The following is a 21,251-nucleotide window of genomic DNA, read 5'->3' as shown; positions in this document are numbered from 1 at the left end:
CTCTTTCTATGTATGATATTTTGGGGGGTGGTCTTGAGCTACAGGGTAGGCAATTTCAAAAGTCTATATAGGAGCTTGCACACCAATGTTCTGGGTTCCTCTCCTCCTTCTCCTGTGTGTGAAGGGGGCACCCTGTTGCAACAGTTTAATAAAGATCATGCTTACTAGCTGCTTTGCTTCTCAATATTCTCTGGTTGGCCTCTGTTATTTTCTCCTATCGACAGAGAACCTACTTAAGGACTCTATACGGGCTCTTGGATACCCCATAAGGGAAAAAGGAGCAGTTTTTTCTTATAACACCTGGTAAGCAAGACTGACCAAATTTGCCTGAGAGAAAACACACTGTGGAGTTAAGGCTGTATAATTTTGGTTCACCAGGGAGTCCTTTTATATTAACTCTTCCCCCTCAATTTTCAAAAATTTATCTGCCACCAGGGAGTCTATGTGGGCTATATTAAAGATTCTGCGCAAGTTCTGTAGATAAATGAAAATACTTACATCCTGCCTTTCAGTCCACAAAAAAACAACAACAACTAATAAAACAGAGTGCTAAAACCTGAAAAAATTGTACAGATATTCAGTGCGAGCAGAGGTAAATTGAACTCAAACCAAAACACTGCCACATGGAATGTGAATTTAATTAGGACATATCTCTCATGCCTTCCTTCAACCTTGAAGCCTCAGGCACATGAAAGGAAAAGTTTCATTCATCGTCCTCCATGCTAATATTGAACTGGGGTGGTCCTGCACATATCAGTTCAGAAGTGAACTCATATTTTTGGGTGGAAGGGTTACCCAAAAGTAAGGTGAGGGTTTCAGTCTTCTTGGGCAAATCGCCAGCTACAGAGAAGAATATGAGTTGGTAAATTATTATTTTTTGGGGTGGGGGAGGGAATAGCCAGTAGGCATCCAGGACCTACAGGGTGTGTGTAAAAAAGAAAATCAGGGCAAGGCATAGAATTGGCCTGCTTGTGTTTTTAACAGCATTACAGAACTCTTGTGGGATTTCAGACTCCGTGAGCATCGTGGCATGTGAATTGTGTTTGGCGGAACTCAAGAAACGGCTTCCCAGTGGCGGCTGTACCCTGACTTTGGAACCTCTCTAACCTACTCATCGATAGGTTGCTCGCCAGGGCAAGACTGTCTGAGCATATCACACAAAACCCGGCCCGACTGCACTGGCTGGTTTTGACCTATAAAACCTTAAACGACGCAGGAGGACTGCGGTACGTCAAAGACCGCCTCTCCCCATATGAACCAACCCTGACCCTGCAATCATCCTCTGAGGGCCCTTCTTCATGGGCCTCCTCCATGAGAGGTCCAGAGGGAGGCAACACAAGAACAGCCCTTTTCTGCAGTGGCTCCCCATTTGTGGAATGCTCTCCCCAGGATAGGGATGCGGGTGGCACTGTGGGTTAAACCACAGAGCCTAGGACTTGCCAATCAGAAGGTCAGCAGTTTGAATCCCCACAACGGGGTGAGCTCCCGTTGCTCGGTCCCACCTCCTGCCAACCTAGCAGGTCCAAAGCATGTCAAAGTGCAAGTAGATAAATAGGTACCGCTCCAGCGGGAAGGTAAACAGCGTTTCTGTGCGCTGCTCTGGTTCGCCATGCTGGCCACATGACCCGGAAGCTGTATGCCGGCTCCCTCGGCCAATAAAGCAAGATGAGCGCTGCAACCCCAGAGTCGGCCACGACTGGACCTAATGGTCAGGGGTCCCTTTACCTTTACTCCCCAGGGTGGCTCTCTAGGTACTGGGTGAAAACATTTCTCTTGACCAGGCCTTTGGCCGATTAACATGCTGTGGCCTTTTAAATGTGTTTGTAGGAAGGGGGTTATAGGTTTGTTTTGGTTTTATTCTGTATTTTGTGTTCTCATTTTGTATTTTTATGTTGTGAACACGATCTTTGGATGGGCGGTATAAGTAATAATGGCGATGATGATAATATAACCTTCTTCTATTTAAGCAGGCATTGCCCTTACTGAACTGATTTGTTTGGTTTTGCTGTTCTGTTATTTAAACTTAAACACGTTTTCAACTTGCTGCTCCTGCTATCTTATCTTTTATCTACTCTTATTTTATTATACTGAGTTTTTGCTCTTTTATTGTTTGTTTGTTTGTTTAGAAAGACCGATAGAGCACTTAACTGCAAAATTCTCTAAGCAGTTTACCATGTTACGGGTTATTATGTTAATTGTTGAGTGTACTGGTTACCTTTTAACTACATACTTTATTGCCAGCTGCCTTGGGCATTGTATAGGGAAAGGTTTATTTAGTAAACGAATAAAAGAAAAAAATCCCCCCTTCTTGCACTGCGTGGGCAGATTTCAGGAAGGGGAGGGAAAAGAAAAAGGACAGTTTCCCCTTTGCAAACATCCAGGTGCCTCCCCTACAAATATATAGCAAGTAAGTGTTCCAGTTTAGTCCTGAACCTGAGCACTTTAGCTCAAATATAATAATGCAGCAGGAAGTTGTTTCCAGGCAGCAAAGACCGAACAGAAGTGTCCTTGCTGAAAAGCTGTTTGCCCTCTTCCCAAGGGGGCCAAACATAAGAAAGTAAGAAATGTAAGGACGAAGAGAAGAATATAAGAAGGGCCTGCAGGATCAGTCCAGCATCCTGTTCTCACAGTGGCCAGCCAGATGCCTGTGCGAAACCCACAAGAGGTAAAGGCAAAAGGTAAAGGACCCCTGGATGGTTAAGTCCAGTCAAAGGTTGACTATAGGGTTGCAGCGCTCATCTCGCTTTCAAGTCGAGGGAGCCAGCGTTTGTCCACACAGACAGCTTTCCGGATCATTTGGCCAGCATGACTAAACTGCTTCTGGCACAACAGAACACCGTGACAGAAACCAGAGCGCATGGAAACACCGTTTACCTTCCTGTCACTGTGGTACCTATTTAGCTACTTGCTAGGTTGGTAGGAGCTGGGACAGAGCAATGGGAGCTCGCTCTGTCGTGGGGATTTGAACCGCCAACCTTCCAATCGGCAAGCCCAAGAGGCTCAGTGGTTTAGACCACAGCGCCACCCACGCCCCTCCCACAACAGGACCCTCTTGTCGCTTCTAGCAACTAGTATTCAGAAGCATGGCTGCCTCGAACTCTCAAGGCAGAGCATAGCCTTAACAACTACAGTGGTACCTCAGGTTACAGACGCTTCGGGTTACAGACTCCGCTAACCCGGAAATAGTGTTTCAGGTTAAGAACTTTGCTTCAGGATGAGAACAGAAATCAGGCTCCGCCGGCGCGGCAGCGGCAGGAGGCCCCATTGGCTAAAGTGGTGCTTCAGGTTAGGAACAGTTTCAGGTTAAGTACAGACCTCCGGAACGAATTAAGTACTTAACCTGAGGCACCACTGTACAAGCCATTGATAGCTTATCCTCTGATAATTTGTCTCTTTTAAAGGCATTTAGTTAGTGGCCAGCACTGCCTCCTGTTGGAGAAAGTGCCATAGTTCAGCTATGCGCTTCATGGAGTTATCCATCCTGAATCTTCCAACATTCAGTTTTGTTGGATATTCATGAGAAAAGGGGGGGGGGGGACCATCTTCTCTCTATTCAGTTTCGCCACGCCATGAACAGTTTTACACACTTCTAACATGACAAACAAGTCTCCTACTCTGCAACTGTTTCTCATAGGGGACTCGCTCCATCCCCCTGTGCATCCTGGTTGCCATTTTCTTAACTTTTTCCCAGCCTGACAATATCATTCTCGAGTGGAGGCAACCAGGCTGGCTAGAGCCCAGAAGACAAACGCTCCTGTTAGGGGTACACGACAACATTTGATTGCAGGTATCCCCCATTATTCTACATTTCCAAGCACAATTCAAAGTGTTGGTGCTGACCTTTAAAGCCCTAAATGGCCTCGGTCCAGTATACGTCTCCACCTCCATCGTTCTGCCCAGACCCTGAGGTCCAGCGCTGAGGGCCTTCTGGCGGTTCCCTCACTGCGAGAAGCCAGGTTACAGGGAACCAGGCAGAGGGCCTTCTCGGTAGTGGCACCGGCCCTGTGGAACGCCCTCCCACCAGATGTCAAAGAGAAAAATAACTACCAAACTTTTGGAAGACATCTGAAGGCAGCCCTGTTTAGGGAAGCTTTTAATGTTTAATAGGTTATTGTATTTTAGTGTTTTGTTGGAAGCCGCCCAGAGTGGCTGGGGAAACCCAGCCAGATGGGCGGGGTATAAATAATAAATTATTATTAATATAACGCATCTCAGTAAAAAAAATCCCCCTTTGCTTAAGCGTCATACGCAGCCAGCATCTACCCCTTACAAAAAAACAATTCATGGTGTGACCTTTTAATACTCCCCTCCCCTACGCATGTCCAGTATAGATGCCTCTGTGATTTGTTATATAAAGCCTCTCACTGTGGAAGAAGAATGCTGCAAATGTGCTGATCTTAGTTCCACTGGGAACATGAATAACTTGCATCTGAGCAAAAGGGAGGACTGGCATAAGGGATGTGTACACACAGACAGACCTCCTAACCTAAGGATAGAGAGGAAGAAAGAGACCTCTCTATGTGCCTGCTCTTTGCCTGCTGTGGGCTGGATACACATGGAAACAAGTCCCAATGAACTCAGTGGGATTTTCTTCCATCCAGATGTGTGTAGGATTGGGCATTAAAGAAATTTTTTTTTCACCCACTAACCAGAAGCTTCCAGCATTTAAATAATGTCCCATGCTCCCTAGCACCTGTAGTTTGTTAAAACATCTCCTCTATATTCTAAGACCTTTTAGGAATTCCTCTAATAAATTTAAGAACTGTTGGATCTGACGCCCCCTGAAAGGCTGGTGGGCTCTTGCTGATCAAGCCTTTTCCGTTCCTTTTAAGCTTCCTGTCACTGCAGGGCAGATCTAGGTATCTGAACCATTTATGTAGACTTGCTTTTTGGATAGGCCTTTAATGAGTAGTGGTATGTTGATCCCTTTTAATGCTGACTCTTGGTCTTGGTTTTGCCTTTCTGTGCAGAATTTGTGCTGTTAAATTATCTCCAGTGGAGATCAAACCTTGCTTGGGAAATCTAACAGGACTGAAGAATGGGCTGCGAACAACCATTTCAAAAAGTGGCATGTTGATTTCTGCACAAACATAAGGGGCAGAACTGTGAAGAATCACTGCGCTTTGCCATTAAAGGCCTGCAAAAGAAGTACACGGGACAGAATATTATGTACGAGGTTAAGTTATTATTAGAATCTTGGGGAAAGTTGTAAAATAAAACAAAAACTCTGCTAAAATTTTATGCAGTATGGGAATCAGAGAACAAACTATCAGAATGCTGAAAGAGAAGCCAATTCTTTTTTGGTGGGAGGAGGAGAGGGGAACATGGGACTCATTAGTTAATTACTGCCCTGTGTTTTTAATTTATATCTTTTTGTGCGTGTGTAAATCAGGTTCCTCCTACCTGATGCCCTCTAGATCGTTTTGGGCTACGATTCCCATCATCCTTGATGGTACACTAGTGGCCAAAATTCTGGAACCCTTTAGGAAAAAGTGTACTTCCGAGGTTTGATGTCTCATAACACCAATTTCTTTGGAGTAATGCCATAAAATTATATATCAATGGAAAGATAATTTAACGAAGAATGTAATTCACCTGATAGGCTCTCTAAACGCTCATGCTCATTGGCTACATTCAAACGAATGAAATCTACTACATATCAATCTACCGTATTTTTCGCTCTATAAGACGCACTTTTCCCCCTCCTAAAAAGTAAGCGGAAATGTGTGTGCATTTTATGGAGCGAATGCAGGTGGGAGGCTCTGTCAGTGCTCCCTTTAAATAGCCCTCTCCTTGCCCGGGAGAGGGTGCGCACGGCTAAAGAGGAAGCCAGGACAGTGAGCGGGATCCCACTGGCTGTTCTAGCTTCTGGCTTAGCCACGCGAAGCCTCCGCAGGGGAGCGGGAAGCCTTCATCCTGCTCCCCTGCGGAGGCTTCGCGCGGCTCTTGGGGGCTTTTCTGGGAGGTGGGGTGAAGGGACAGAGTGGCCGCGCTCCTTTTAAAGAGCACGTGGCTCTTGCAGAAGGAAAGCCAATAGGCTTGCTTTCGCTGAAGCCAGGAGGGCAAGAGGGATCGGTGTGCACCAATCCTGCTTGCTCTCCTGGCTTCAGGGGTAGCCCCGCAAAGCCTCCTGAGCGAAGATGGAGGAGCGCTCCCTCTTAGCTCAGGATGCTTTGCGTTCCTTTCTTATTTCTTGCTTTCCTCCCCTAAAAACTAGATGCGTACGATAGAGCGAAAAATACGGTAAGCAAGTTGTGCTTCCTTTTTCTGGTTATTTGGCTACAACTTTTGATAGAATACAGATAATTGAACAAACTTTGTTGCATTACATTCTTCATTAAATTATCTTTCCACTGATGTATAATTTTATGGCATTACTCCAAAATAAGGAATTATTTTTGGAGTAATACACTTTTCCCAAAAGGTTTCCACAATTTTGGCCACTAGTGTACATCTAAGGGGGCAAAAGGGCACAGACAACCGTGAGCGAGGCAAACCAATGAACTGATTCACCAGGGCTCCTTCCTACCACACTACACTAACCTGGCTCACAGGAGTCTAGCTCAGTAGTAGGAGAACCCCAGCCATGATGTCTCACAATCCCATAATACTCACTTGACCCCAAATTTCAGGGCCTGCAGGGCCAAGCTCTCGCAGAAACCTTCCACAGCAAATTTGGAGGCAGAGTAGATGTCGTTGAAGAGGAGACCTAAAGGGAATGGAGTATTGGCATAAGAGGTGTAAAATAATTGTGGAGAAAGTTGGTTCCTCTGCATGCCCTCTTGCTCCAGAGTTGGGATGGGGGAACTGTGGGCCTTCCAGGTGTTGCTGGGCTGCAGCTCCCATCATCGCTGACCATTGGGCTATACTGCCTGGGGCCGATGCAACTTCTGGATGGTCGCAGGCTCCCCATCCCTGTTCTGGGCATGGGGGAACAATTGTCAGAAACACCACAACAAACACAAACCATTTGCCAGTCAGGAGCAGAGCTGCCAACATTTTTACTGCCCCAGCTCCTGTGCCTTTAACAATAGTGACAACACACAGAAGTAAAGCAGGGAAAGTTCTTTCCGGCATGGAAATAGTGATGGGAATCCAACATTTACTTGTATTTTTTATTTATTCATTACAGATTGCTTTTAAAAGCACAGGATCAGGGTTGGTGAAATAGGTGGCAACCCTAGTCAGAAATCATGGGCATAGGCAGAGGGGCAGCTACCCCCACATCAAGTAAATAAATAAAAATACTTAACTAACTGACCAACTGTGTCACTGATAACTCAGTTCTGCCCCTCCAATAAATCTTGGCTATGCAGTGGCGTAGCGTGGGTTGTCAGCACCCGGGGCAAGGCAAGTAATTTGCGCCCCCCTAACCCATGGATTTTAGCACTCGAGTCTCTTCCACTAGAGAGCTGCGAGTGCGAGCGCCCCCCCCCGATGTTGCGCCCGGTGCGGCCGCCCCCCCTGCACCCCCCACGCTACGCCACTGTGGCTATGCCCATGGTCAGAATGTGGGAGTTTGCCCATCACACCCATTCCACACCCAGGGGAGGGAGGAAATAATCTTGCTAGCATAAAAGTCCCACCTCATTCATTAGGCCGATTAAGTAAAACAGCAGGAATAGGCAATTTATTTTATGAGCAGCAATTAAAAAGAAATTAGCTTGTTCAGGCAATAGGAAACAACAGCAAAGCAGACGCTTTTGCAAGGTATTCCACGATACCATCTGAGAGAACAACACGGAAAAGAAGGGTGGACTTTTAAAAGGCTTTTGGAAAAGAGCTAAAGGCTCCTATGCACGTATTAGAAATCTCTTTTATGTGATTTTACAGTACGATGTATCCTACTCAGGAGTAGTCATCAGCGGAAGGGGCTTCATTGCATGACAGAACTGTTGGATAAATCTATGAAGGATGTGTTAAATTTCTTTCTTGGTACCTCCTTGGGCTCAGAAAAGACCCCCCTCACCATGTATGCAATTGGAGGCCTGCTCCCCCTTCGTTGTGATCCCTTTTTCCTCCTGTGGACGAATTTTATTTGCAGAATTTGCCTTCACTTCTTTGCCCTATAGCAGGCCCATCCAACTCCCAAGAGCCTGCGATCTACTCCCAGTATTAATAAACTGGCAGCGATCTATCTATTGTCATTGAGGATTGACCAGAGTTGTTGACCCTTGGGGGGGGGGGATTGAGCAGAGTTGTTGAGCCTTTTTTAAGGGTAGTGATGTATGGAAGTGAAAGCTGGACCATAAAGAAGGCTGATCGCCGAAGAATTGATGCTTTCGAATTATGGTGCTGGAGGAGACTCTTGAGAGTCCCATGGACTGCAAGAAGATCCAAACCTATCCATTCTTAAAGGAAATCAGACCTGAGTGCTCACTGGAAGGACAGATCCTCAAGCTGAGGCTCTAATACTTTGGCCACCTCATGAGAAGAGAAGACTCCCTGAAAAAGACCCTGATGCTGGGAAAGATGGAGGGCACAAGGAGAAGGGGACGACAGAGGACGGGATGGTTGGACAGTGTTCTTGAAGCTACCAGCATGAGTTTGACCAAACTGCGGGAGGCAGTGGAAGACAGGAGTGCCTGGCGTGCTCTGGTCCATGGGGTCACGAAGAGTCGGACATGACTAAACGACTAAACAACAACATAAATCGCTCAACTGAAACTCTGTCACTAACAAACGCATGCTGCGCTAGAACCAATTGCCGTATTCCCAATCTCCAACAGAAAACCCCCAAACACCGCCCACTGGATATGACAGAGGTGGGGTGGGGGCAGAGACATTCATTCCCCAGTTCTTTTAAGGTCGCGATCAATAAGGATCCCACGATCAACCATGATCACCCGGGGATCTACCTGTTGATCGCAGTCGACTGGTTGGACATGTCTGCCCTATAGCAACAAAGGACCATAACTCAGTGGGCAGAGAATATGCTTTGCATGCAGATGACGCCAGGTTCCACCCCCAGCATCCGCAGGTAGGGCTGAGAAAGGTCCTGATCTGGAGAGATGCTGCCGGCCAGTGCAGGCAAAACTCAGCTAGATGCTTCCTGCACAGGCCCCTTCGGGCCATGTTCCAGGTCCATACTGTGTCACACTACTGTGATGGGATGATAAGGTGATCAGCATGGGGACAAGAAACTGGCCTCAGTTCATAGGCGGGAATTAGCTCTGATGGACTTTTTGTGTTCTGCCTGTGGCATTCACTGTGGTCCCAACAGGAGAGGAATGTGTGGAGCATGGAGGTTGCTTTGGCAGAACAATACAGTGGTACCTCTGGTTACGTACTTAATTCGTTCTGGAGGTCTGTTCTTAACCTGAAACTGTTCTTAACCTGAAGCACCACTTTAGCTAACGGAGCCTCCTGCTGCTGCTGTGCCACCGGAGCACGATTTATGTTCTCATCCTGAAGCAAAGTTCTTAACCTGAAGCACTATTTCTGGGTTAGCGGAATCTGTAACCTGAAGCGTCTGTAACCCGAGGTACCACTGTACAGGACAACCAGCTCACCTAAAGATTACAGTGGTACCTCGGGTTAAGAACTTTGCTTCAGGATGAGAACAGAAATCATGCTCCGGCGGCGCAGCGGCAGCAGGAGGCCCCATTAGCTAAAGTGGTGCTTCAGGTTAAGAACAGTTTCAGGTTAAGAACGGACCTCCAGAATGAATTAAGTACGTAACCAGAGGTACCACTGTACTGTTAGGCAGATGTTTGTATTCTCCTAAAGTGAAAGAGAGAGAACAGAAGGGTGGCCTGCAGGGCATTATGGGGAATACCATTCAAAGGCTGTAGGAGGTTATTTAAAAATGGCTTGAGGTAGGGAATGAATGAATTTATTATGGTCACAGACCAGAAATACAGACATATACAGCAATAGAGAACATGTATACATACATGTATTATTATTATTATTATTATTATTATTATTATTATTATTATTATTATTGCTGCACCCCACCCATCTGGCTGGGTTTCCCCAGCCACTCTGGGTCGCTCAAAGCATGTATCAGAACATACTAAAACAACAAACATTAAAACTTCCCTAAACAGGGATGCCTTCAGATGTCTTCTAAAAGCCAGATAGTTTATTTCCTTGACATCTGAAGAGAGGGTGTTCCACAGGGCAGGAGCCACTACAGAGAAGACCCTCTGCCTGGTTCCCTGTAACCTCACTTCTCACAGTGAGGGAACCAGCAGAAGATCCTCGGGGGAGGACCTCAGGCACTATAAGCTAGTGTGCGGTAAATAATACAGATATAAAACAATTAAAATATATAGGTTAAGACCTTAGCTGCTAATTTAAAATATGCATATTAAGACATTGGCCATTAGATTCATTCAGAGCTCGTCTCCCTAGTTTTATAGCAGCAGGACAGAATGTGGCCATCTCTGGTTCCATGACCTCTATTAGATATTTTAATTAGTGGTCACCCAATCTGCTTGGGGTTCATTGCATAACTGGAGTGATAAATATCGAAGTAGGGAGAGATCGGAGGAAAGGCCAAGGAGCAGTTGACAGACCATGTGCTTTGTCCGCAGAAGGTTCCAGGTATATTCATCCTGGCAACACCATAAAAAAATCAAGGGGACTGGGAAAGACCCAAGAGCCACTCTCAGTCAGAGCAGACAAGTGTCTTATGTTCCAAAGGGGAGAAATGAACTCTTATTGAGAAGGCTTTCGAAATAGAAGGAATCTACCACTGCCCTGTGTCTTCCTTCCTCCAGAGGTCACCTCACCATCATCCTGTTGGCCAAACAACATTTGCTACCCAAATGCTCCGCATTAGAGTCGCGCCCCCCCACCTTCTGGCTGAGCCTCACCTTGCAAGCCCAGGACGCTGCTCATCACGACGACGTGTCCCTGTCGTCGGCGCTTCATGCCAGGGAAGACTTCTTGGATAAGGCGCACCAAGCCAAAGAAATTGGTATCAAAGAGCTGCTGCATTGAGGCCATGCTCTGGCTTTCGACCGGTCCAATCATGCCTAAACCAGCGTTGTTCACTGCAAGGGGAAGCAGTCAGTTAGCAATAGAGAACAGGCAAAGTGGTGCTTTTCAGAGATTATTCTTATAAATAATAATAATAATAATAATAATAATAATAATAATAATAATAATTTATACCCCACCCATCTGGCTGTGTTTCCCCAGCCACTCTGGGCGGCTCCCAACAGAATATGAAAAACACGATAAACCATCAAACATTAAAAACTTCCCTAAACAGGCCTACCTTCAGATGTCTTCTAAAAGTCAGATTGCTGTTTATTTCGTTGCATTGGTGCTGACCTTTAAAGCCCTAAACGGCCTCGGTCCAGTATACCTGAAGGAGTGCCTCCATCTCCATCGTTCTTCCCGGACACTGAGGTCCAGTGCTGAGGGCCTTCTGGCGGTTCCCTCACTCCGAGAAGCCAAGTTATACAGGGAACCAGGCAGAGGTAGTGGCACCCACCCTGTGGAACGCCCTCCCACCAGATGTCCAAGGGAAAAACAACTATCAGACTTTTAGAAGACATCTGCAGGCAGCCCTCTTTAGGGAAGTTTTTAATGTTTGAAGTTTTATTCTGTTTTTAGTGTTCTGTTGGAAGCCTCCCAGAGTGGCTGGGGAGACCCGGCCAGATGGGCGGGGTATAAATAAATAAATAAATAAATAAATAAATAAATAAATATAATAATAATAATAATTATTCCTTGACATCTGATGGGAGGGCGTTCCACAGGGTGGGCGCTACAACCGAGAAGGCCCTCTGCCTGGTTCCCTGAAACCTCACTTCTCACAGTGAGGGAACCGCCAGAAGGCCCTCAGTGCTGGACTTCAGTGTCCGGGCTGAACAATGGGGGGTGGAGATGCTCCTTCAGGTATATTGGGCCGAGGATATCCTTGCTGGAGGTGTCTTCCATCAGCGGAGATAATGAAAGGATGGCATTCATTCTGCCATTTACCTTCTACCAGCCTCTAGATACTGTACAGCTGGATACCTGGTTTAGCAACCAGTTGCTCCTTGAAGGGCTAATGTCCCACAGTTTGAGCTACAAGGCTCCTGCTGAAACACACCACTTCCAGCTGAGAATTCCTGTGACCGTCTGGGCCTGTTGCAATGTTGCGCTCACAGGGTTTATGCTCACGGGCTTGCCTGCTTCACCGTGAGCACAGATTACATCTTGCCCCATCCGCATTCAACCTGCTTGCAAAGGCTTTCACAATAGGGTGGAGCCCCACAACCTGTACGTTTAATGAAGCGCTCATGCAAGTGTTTTTTGCGTGAGGAAAAAAGGCACCCTGGATTGCTTCAGCTCCAGACTGTGCCTGCCAAATGAGCCATGAGAATTGGCATAATCTTTACTCCGTACAGTGGTTTAATGAAGTGGCTTAATCCACAGTGGATAATATGAGATACTTGTGGGGTCCAAGTCCAGTCCAGAGTGAGGATGACTATTTAGCCACGGCCGGCTGGGCCCAGCATTACACAGGCCCATCTGTGCCGAAACAAAATCACGATTGTATAGCCTAGCAGGTCTTGTGAGAAAAGAGACACTGCCCATTTCGCAGCAGGAGGCAGCTACCTGTTATCTGTTATACAGGCATTTATTACAGCACACTGACCAATAAGAGAAAACGCAAAGTGTAAAATAGAAAACCAAGGCTTCAAGAAAACCAAATTATAAAAAATGACAAGGTAAGGTCAAACGGTCATAGCAGATCCAAGAGACAACGACATTCAGGCAATCAGCCATCAGCTCAGAAATAAATTTACCGTATTTTTCGCCCCATAGGACGCACTTTTTCCCCTCCAAAAATGAAGGGGAAATGTGTGTGCGTCCTATGGGGCGAATGCAGGCTTTCGCTGAAACCTGGAGAGCGAGAGGGGTCAGTGTGCACCGACCCCTCTCGCTCTCCAGGCTTGCGGAGAGTTGCCTGCATGCTGAAGGATGGGTGCGCTGAGCTCAGCGCGCCCAGACTTCGCGCAGCTCTCCGCAAGGCGCGGGAGCCCTGCGCTGGGCTCCCGCGCCTTGCAGAGAGTTGCCTGTTCTGGGGGCTGGGGTCGGGAAAAGCTCAGGCTTCCCCCGCCCCAGCCCCGCACCTGGGGGGGAAATAATATTTCCCCCCTTTATTCCCCCCCCAAAAAACTAGGTGCACCTTATGGGACGGTGTGTCCTATAGGGCGAAAAATACGGTACTTAAAAGAATTTCTAGATACCAACCGGGAATCAATCTCATTAAAAAAATGCATAACGATTCTCTGATAACATGATTTAGAAAAAGAACACACAGGAGATCTTTCCCACCTCATAGGAATTATATCTAGCTATAAAACAAACTTTTAAGAGATTCGCCATCTAAGATCTTTGAAAGCCAAATGTTCAAATGGCCCAATAAAACAGCTCTACTCTATTTAGGTCTTGATGAAGCATTCAAATAAAGGCATATAATTGTTAAAAGCAGATCAAGTCAGGCTTAAACAGCATGGCTTACGTGGTCCGCTAGCTAATGCATGTAGCTGCCACACTCTCATATCCTTTATTCTCTGTTTACCCAAAGATTTGGCTTGCTCTACTTCCACTGTCAGCAGATAAGAGGAGAAAAGCCAACAATGTAATTTCTCCCCATTAAGCTCACTTTTCCACAAAGGCCAAGAGGGTTAACTAGCACCTGTTGAGCCAAAGACCTGAAGGAGGCAAAGGAGCAAATTTGGGGCTAATAAATAACAAAACCTACCCATGCCGTGCTACTGAATGAGGTAAGACCAGCTTCTAAATTAAGAATATCAATAGAAACACATTTGGGTAGGTAAAAGGTAAAGGTAAAGGACCTCTGGCCGTTTAGGTCCAGTCAAAGGCGATTACGGGGTTGCGATGCTCATCTCACTTTTAGGCCGAGGTAGCCGGCATTTGTCCACAGACAGCTTTCCGGGTCAACTGGCCAGCATGACTAAACTGCTTCTGGCACAACAGAACACCATGATGGAAATCAGAGCACATAGAAATGCCTTTTACTTTTCCGCTGCAGCGGTACCTATTTATCTACATGCACTGGCGTGCTTTCGAACCGCTAGGTTGGCAGGAGCTGGCACAGAGCAACGGGAGCTCACCCCGTCACGGGGATTCGAACCACCGACCTTCCAATTGGCAAGCCCAAGAGGCTCAGTGGTTTAGACCACAGCACCACCCACAATTAGGTGCGCCTCTAAGGGTTGAATTCCTTCTTTAAAAAGTCCTCAAAACCAATACTGAGGCTGCAGGGGAACAGTTTTCCTACCAAGCACATCCACCCTGCGCTGGGGGATGGTGTCCACACAGCGTCGGATCGATTCCTCGCTGGTCACATCCATCTCCTTGATTTCCAGAGTCTTCTCCAGCACAGGCCCTGCATGCTTCACCAGTTCTTGACTCTTCTCCAAATTCCTCATGGTGGCAATAACTAGGGAGAGAGGGGAAAGAGTTACATGACACCACTGGGATATTGAGGGTGAGGGGTGAGTTCTTTCAGAAATACTCAAGGCTGTGGGGTTTGGCAGGGGGCAAGCACCAACTAGAGTTAGTACTCCAAGATACTCCTCTGTTAGGAAAGGCAATCTAATAATGCTCAAAGGTGTTCAGGATACCAAACAATAACTGTAGCATCCAAGGCTATGTTCCACTTCAGGCTGCAGGTGCAAGACTGAATGCCTAATGTCTTCACAAAAGTGGAAGGGGCAGAAGCCAGAGACCTGCACACGTGAGTTTTCCTCACTGCATATAGGAAAACTACCGCATTTTTCGCTCTATAGGACACACTTTCCCCCCCTCCAAAAATGAAGGGTAAATGTTTGTGCATCCTATGGAGCGAATGCAGGCTCCTTGGCTTCAGCAAAAGCAACGCGAAGCCTCCAAAGCGCAGAGGGAGCGCTCCCTCCGCGCTCCGGAGGTTACGCGTTGCTTTTGCTGAAGCCTGGAGAGAGAGAGGGGGCGGTGCGCACCAACCCCTCTCGCTCTCCAGGCTTCAGGGATAGCCGCCTGAAGCCTTTGGAGCGCAGCGGGACCTCATGCTGCGCTCCAAAGGCTTCGGGGTTAGCTGTGCAAAGCCTCCACAAGGCAGCGGTGTGAAGGCACCCCGCTGCCCTGCGGAGGCTTGAAAGGCTGTCCCCAAAGCCAGAATAGAGACACGGAGTGCTGCGCAGCGTCTCGCTGTTCTAGCTTGGGGATGCCGGGGCTTTATGGGGAAACCCCGGGCTTCCCCCTTCAGCCCCGACACTGATTTGATTCAGAATATTTTTTACTTGTTTTCCTCCTCTAAAAACTAGGTGCATCCTTTGCTCGGGTGCATCCTATAGAGCAAAAAATACGGGTAACTTGTCAGGAAGAAAACAAGCGTAGGACTTGACAGGGAAATGGCTTTTTAACCCAGTCTTTTTAACCCACCCGCTTTATATACTCTTACACCAGTGCCAAAGTTTTGCTTGTTTAAACTGCAGTTGCCTCTGAGACATCCACACCTCATTGTAGAACCTGAAAAACACCTCTGGGTGCAAAGCCTGGCAGGGACTGAATGCAGCAGTAGACCCAGGAATGAAGAATGGGATTCATTGCTCTGATTCTTCCAAGGAGCTGCACTGTTCCCTCCCCACGCAACTGGTCCCTGGATCCAGGCAGCTCCTCACCTCGGAATCGCTTCAGCTCGTCCCTGGCCAGACGCACTGCCAGGGCGAGGCCAATGCCGGAAGAGCAGCCTGTCACGAGTACATTTCGAACGGCCATCTTACTGCCTGCGGAAGGGAGAGGAGAAAATCAGAGGAAATCCTGAGGAAGTGCGGGGAGAACCATGGTATACGGTTCAAAGGATGCTAGGATTGGATCTCTTCACTCTGACAGTTTCTGGAAGCTCTGTGGTGGAGAGAGATCAAGCTGTCCCAACTCAAATGCCACCTCTGCTAGGAATGTTTTAAGTGCTCTGAACACTTCAAAGACAGGTCCGTGCTAAGTATTATTGTGGGCTGGGCTGGAAGCAATACAGGTCTGATGACGCGCCGGCCACAGTCTTACCTACAACACCAAATATTGGACCACGGGATAGAGAGGAAATCACAACACTTGTGACTAGGTGAAAAGACGACAGAGTAACTTTTATGTTTCTGGTGTCAATGACTGGCTCAAGGTCATTCCCCTAAAACAGGGGAAGCCAACACGGTGCCCTTCAGCTGTTGCTGGATTATATACTATCCAGGATTTGACAGGGAGATATTTGAATAAGAGAGGCAGCGTTTTCTCCCCCCTAACCCCCCTAAACTTGTTTTCAAGACGCCTTGCAAAGCCACAGAACCCTGTGTAACAGATATCACCATGAAAATTGGTACATACATTTAGGGCACAATAATCCTTTAAGGCTTCAAACATTAACTCCTTCCCCACACCCATTTTACGGAGCAGAAAGGCGTGCAAAATATATTGCAGTTCGGTATCTGAATTACTTATTTATTAAATTTATACCCAGCCCTTCACCTCAAGATCACGAGGTGGTTTACAATATTAAAAACACAAAAATGCATAGCATCATAACAAACGGAAACAATAACCCCTGCCCCCCAATTTAAAAGGCCATAGATTGTTTAATTTGCCAAAGGCCTGGGAGAAGAGCATTGCTTTTGCTGGCACATAAAGATATGTGATGAAGGCACCAGGTGAGCCTTCCGGGGGAGAGTGTTCCACAAGCAGGGATCCACACAGAAAAAGAGGCCCCGCAAACAAGATGCTTTAGATATGTACGCTGCACGTTTTCCTGAAAGGAAGCCCCACTGAACAAAGTGTGACTTCCAAGTTATCCTAAATAATGCTGGAGCTGTTTACCACAAACAGTTCTGAGTCTACTGTGGCTAGATACCACTTTCTGTGCCAAACTGGGAATGGGTGGCCAGTAGTCATAACCCTTGCTCTGTCTGATTTTCCAACAGAGCAGCCTGGGCAGAACCAGGGAGAGAGTCTGGTAACTTTTGACACCCCCAGAGACACACTTTCCACCGCTGGTGGACTGAGGGTGTAGAAGTCAGAGCACATCACCTTTCTTCCCATTTTACCCTTTTAACATAACCAATAGATTCCTCCTCTGCTTGTGAGCCTCTTCTCTCCTTCTTCAAGTGGAAATCAGATTATTACTCTAACATTATTTCAGAGAGCTCTATAATCCGTTTACAAACGGTGTGCATTGCTCTTAGTAAAACGACCCTGCCTATATTCCGTACAGCATAAAAGACAAGTGCTGAACTAGACCAAACACAGCTTTGGGTCGTCCCTGGAGCCTGCCTCTCACGCCACCCAGTCTGGCTGCTCCTTCATCACCCTTACCCAGTCCATTTTTCCACAACTCTCTCTATCCTCGTAGCGCACATTTTCAGCTGGGATTATTAATGCTGTATTTAAACAGTACCCCTTAAATAAGAAAACAGGGGGCTATTATATATATTACATGCTGAGTCAGAGTTCCAAGGCCTAAAATGCTGCTGTGACTTGTTCAAGCTCCCACATGGAGTTTCAGACTAACCTGAGATGTGTCTGAGCTAGTTTTCCATTGCAGATCGGGTCAGTGGTCATCGGAAATATCTCCAGAGCACTTTAGCTGCCTGCACCGGCGACATGCAGCATATGGTGTGCTGTTACCACTCAAGACACATTCCCCTGCTTCATCCTTCAGCATTACAGAAGAGGGTTTGGAAATAAAGCTGCCAGATCAAGGACCAGGACCGGTCTCTTTGCACACAGCCTGGTTCAACAGGTGAGGCTCGCTGGGTGGGAGGAGTCTGTGTGGTCTTCTCCAATCTAGCTGGGTATGGGGTCTTTTCCACAGGACCTCCTGATGTGATTGTCCTCCAGATACCTGCTGGACTACAATTCACATCACACCTAACCACTGGTCAAGCTTTATGAGGAACAGTTGAGGGAGTTGGGTACTGTTTAGCCTGGAGAAGACTGAGAGCTGTATGATAGCCATCTTCAAATATCTGAAGGGCTGTCACACAGAAGGTGGAACAAGCTTAGTTTTCTGCTGCTCCATAGGGTAAGACCCAAACCAATGGATTCAAATTGTACGAATCATATAGAATAAGAGGGTAAGAGCTGTTTGACAGTGGAATAAACTCCCTGGGAAGGTGGGGCATTCTCCTTCATTAAGAAGTTTTTAAAGAGGAGAAGAAAAAGAGTTTGGATTTGATATCCTGCTTTATCACTACCTGAAGGAGTCTCAAAGTGGCTAACATTCTCCTTTCCCTTCCTCCTCCACAACAAACACTCTGTGAGGTGAGTGGGGCCGAGAGACTTCAGAGAAGTGTGACTGGCCCAGGGTCACCCAGCAGCTGCATGTGGAGGAGCGGAGACACAAACCTGGTTCCCCAGATTACGAGTCTACCACTCTTAACCACTACACCACACTGGCTCTTTAAACAGAGATTGGATGGCCATCTGCCAGGGATTCTTTAGCAGTGATTCCTGAACTGCAGGGGGTTGGACTAGATGACCCATGGGGTCCCTTCCAACCCTGCAGTTCTATTCTTCAAATCTATGAGATCTGGGCAAAAACAAGATGCTAAGGTACAAGTGCTCAGGGGAGAAACAGTACCCAGCAAATAGAAGTGTATGATGAGGGGTGGTCCAAGACTGCCATTGGGTTACAAAACCCTCCCTGCCCTTCCCAACTGCATATTTGTTGGTGTATGTATTGCAAAGAAAAGAAAACAGGCTTTGTGTGATCATGCCTTAGAGCTACTTGTACAAAACAAAGCCTTGGCCTGGAGAAAATGTGGAGGCATCTCGATGTCCCTTGAGACAGCCCAAATTATATTCAGGCTTGCTAACTCACAATTTCTTAATTACACGGACATCAACTGCTGCGGATATGCCATCTGCTGCGATTCAAAGCTTGGATGTAGGAGTACACAACCTAAGATTCACATTCTTTATAATTTGAATGAATATAGGCTTTATTTACAGCCCATTGACCGTCAGTAGAAAGTTACAGAACATGAAATACATAAGATTGTTAAAAGGAGGGAGACCTGGGTAAGCAATCAGGGCTTGTCTGAAGGAAATTAAAACATTTAGAAATGTTGCAACTTGCTTAGCAATTTAAAGCAAAACATGCCCACAAAAAGTGGCCTGGACTGTGGCACTTTGTAGGCTCCTGGTGGTACAGATATATCAATGCTTATTTTGATGCACACCCATACTTTATTAATACTGGTAATTACTGGCATTGGGTAGCATGCTGAAGAGTGACTTGTCCCCACAAAGAAATGCTAGCTAGAGCACAGTAGGGGGTGGTCTCCCAGTGTTGTGGGTGCATCATGCGGGGTGCCCTGTTTACTTGGGAGTAAAAAATATCCAGACCCTTATTCCAAAGTGCAGCATGGAGGTGCACTGTTAAAAGTGTGTGCCACGAGTTAGGGATCATGCAGTGAGGAGCCTCCCAGTCACAGGATGCATGGTGTGATGCAGCCCAAAACTTATTTTGGGGTGCAGCAGCACAAAAGCTTAAGATCCCCTCTCAAGCAGCTCGTGCATCCCTGTGCAGAAGGGACCCCAGCAGTCTATGAAAGTTCACGCCGTAATAAACGGAAAGGTGCCGCATTGCCCTTTGTTCTTTTCGTTGCTACCCGTCTGTGGAAACTGTGTAGGCAGATAAGCAAGTGGAAATCGGAAACCGGCCTCGGCCTGCCTCGTTCTCCAGGGGCTCCTGTGCAGCTACAGGTTCTCTTTTCCAGGCCCGGGCAAGGAGAGTGATGGGGAAAGCTCCTGCAAACAGCAGCTCAGAAGACACCGGAGGAGCCCCGCCACCTGGCAACCCAGCGCCGCGCCAGCCAGCCGGCGAGCAGCAGGCGGCGGCAGGGCGATTACTGGCCACGTCATGGGGGATTACAGGGTGTCCTCACCAAGCGGAAAAGGCCGAGGAAAAAAGGTGGGGGGGACCTTCCAGCCTAGCGGTCACCCCGGATAAATCCACGCTGGGGCGCGGACGCAACAGCCGCAAGCTCTTTATTTGCCACCTCTCCAAGGCGCGCACGCAGCCCGAGGCTATGCAAGCCACAGCCGGCTGCAGCCCGGTCGTGCCTCGGAGAAGGCGGGGGGCACCTCCTGGCTGGGAGATTTCCTGCGCCATGCTGCTGCCCACCCCGCCGCCGGGCACCTACCTACCTCTCGCGCCCCTCTTTACGCACGATCCCTCGTTGAGAAAGGTGAGGAGAGAGACACAACAACAAAAAATATGACCCCAGCGCCCACCTCTCCAAAAGCGCAGAAGCGGGCGCTCGCCCGCGCACCAGCCAAGCCTCTCGCCTCCGGAGTCAGCCGCCCCTCGCTCACTTCCCCAAATTCAGCCTCAAGCCCGGCGATCGAAGGACAAGCGAGCCCGCCCCGAGCCGGAGGACGCCGGGCGTTGTAGTCCCGTCCTCCCCGGCGAGGTCCGGCTCCTCCTTCTCCTCCCTGTCGCCGCCCCGCCTTCCCCGGGCGAGGAAAGGGAGGCTCCGCCGCGCTCAGAGCGCAGCCTGTTGGTAACTTAGGAAGGCGATTAGAGAGCGAAATCGCGGAGGAGGAGCGGACGAGCCCGAGAGCTACGCGGATGCTCCGCGCCTAGAGACAGCTGCGCGCCAGAGTGGGGCGCTATAGGCTTCATGCCTTGCTTGGGAGGGTTCCCGGATTATATGGTTGGCTCTGGGGAAACAGGATCCTGCTCTAGCTTGTTGTTGTTACAGATAGGTAGCCGTGTTGGTCTGCCATAGTCAAAACAAAAAAAAAAATTTTCTTTCCAGTAGCACCTTAAAGACCAACTAAGTTAGTTCTTGGTATGAGCTTTCGTGTGCATGCACACTTCGTCAGATATCTGACGAAGTGTGCATGCACACGAAAGCTCATACCAAGAACTAACTTAGTTGGTCTTTAAGGTGCTACTGGAAAGAAATTTTTTTTTTTTGTTTTAGCTTGTTGTTGTTATACTTAACAACAACAGTTTCATTAATTAAATGTATATTGTCTCCCTGCTTATTTAACTTATATGCAGAATTCATCATGCGAAAGGCTGGGCTGGATGAATCCCAAACCGGAATTAAGATTGTCGGAAGAAATATCAACAACCTCAGATATGCAGATGACACAACCTTGATGGCAGAAAGTGAGGAGGAATTAAAGAACCTTTTAATAAGGGTGAAAGAGGAGAGCGCAAAATATGGTCTGAAGCTCAGCGTCAAAAAAACGAAGATCATGGCCACTGGGCCCGTCACCTCCTGGCAAATGGAAGG

The 21,251-nt window shown here is 47.6% G+C and overlaps 1 protein-coding gene across 2 annotated transcripts in view; it reads right to left on the bottom strand.

Moving 5' to 3' along the window:
- Positions 1-20,440, bottom strand: part of LOC310752835 (retinol dehydrogenase 8-like) — a 28,584-nt gene extending 8,144 nt beyond the window's left edge. The window contains exons 1-5 of one of the 2 annotated variants that reach the window (XM_083593926.1): positions 20,152-20,440; positions 15,636-15,740; positions 14,255-14,416; positions 10,824-11,003; positions 6,616-6,709 (exon numbers count right to left, since the gene is read on the bottom strand). In XM_083593926.1, the coding sequence (XP_083450052.1) occupies positions 6,616-6,709; positions 10,824-11,003; positions 14,255-14,416; positions 15,636-15,732 (533 nt within the window). In that variant the 5' untranslated portion in view covers positions 15,733-15,740; positions 20,152-20,440. The remainder of the gene's footprint in view (positions 1-6,615; positions 6,710-10,823; positions 11,004-14,254; positions 14,417-15,635; positions 15,741-20,151) is intronic. The other variant, XM_083593925.1, reaches the window with a different exon arrangement.
- Between the last annotated feature and the right edge of the window lie 811 nt (positions 20,441-21,251).

The sequence above is a fragment of the Podarcis filfolensis genome (assembly GCF_964270895.1).
Source record: "Podarcis filfolensis genome assembly, chromosome: 17".
Taxonomy (NCBI): Eukaryota; Metazoa; Chordata; class Lepidosauria; order Squamata; family Lacertidae; genus Podarcis; species Podarcis filfolensis.
The sequence above is the reverse complement of the archived record's forward strand: the minus strand, read 5'-3'. Positions and strand labels throughout refer to the sequence as shown.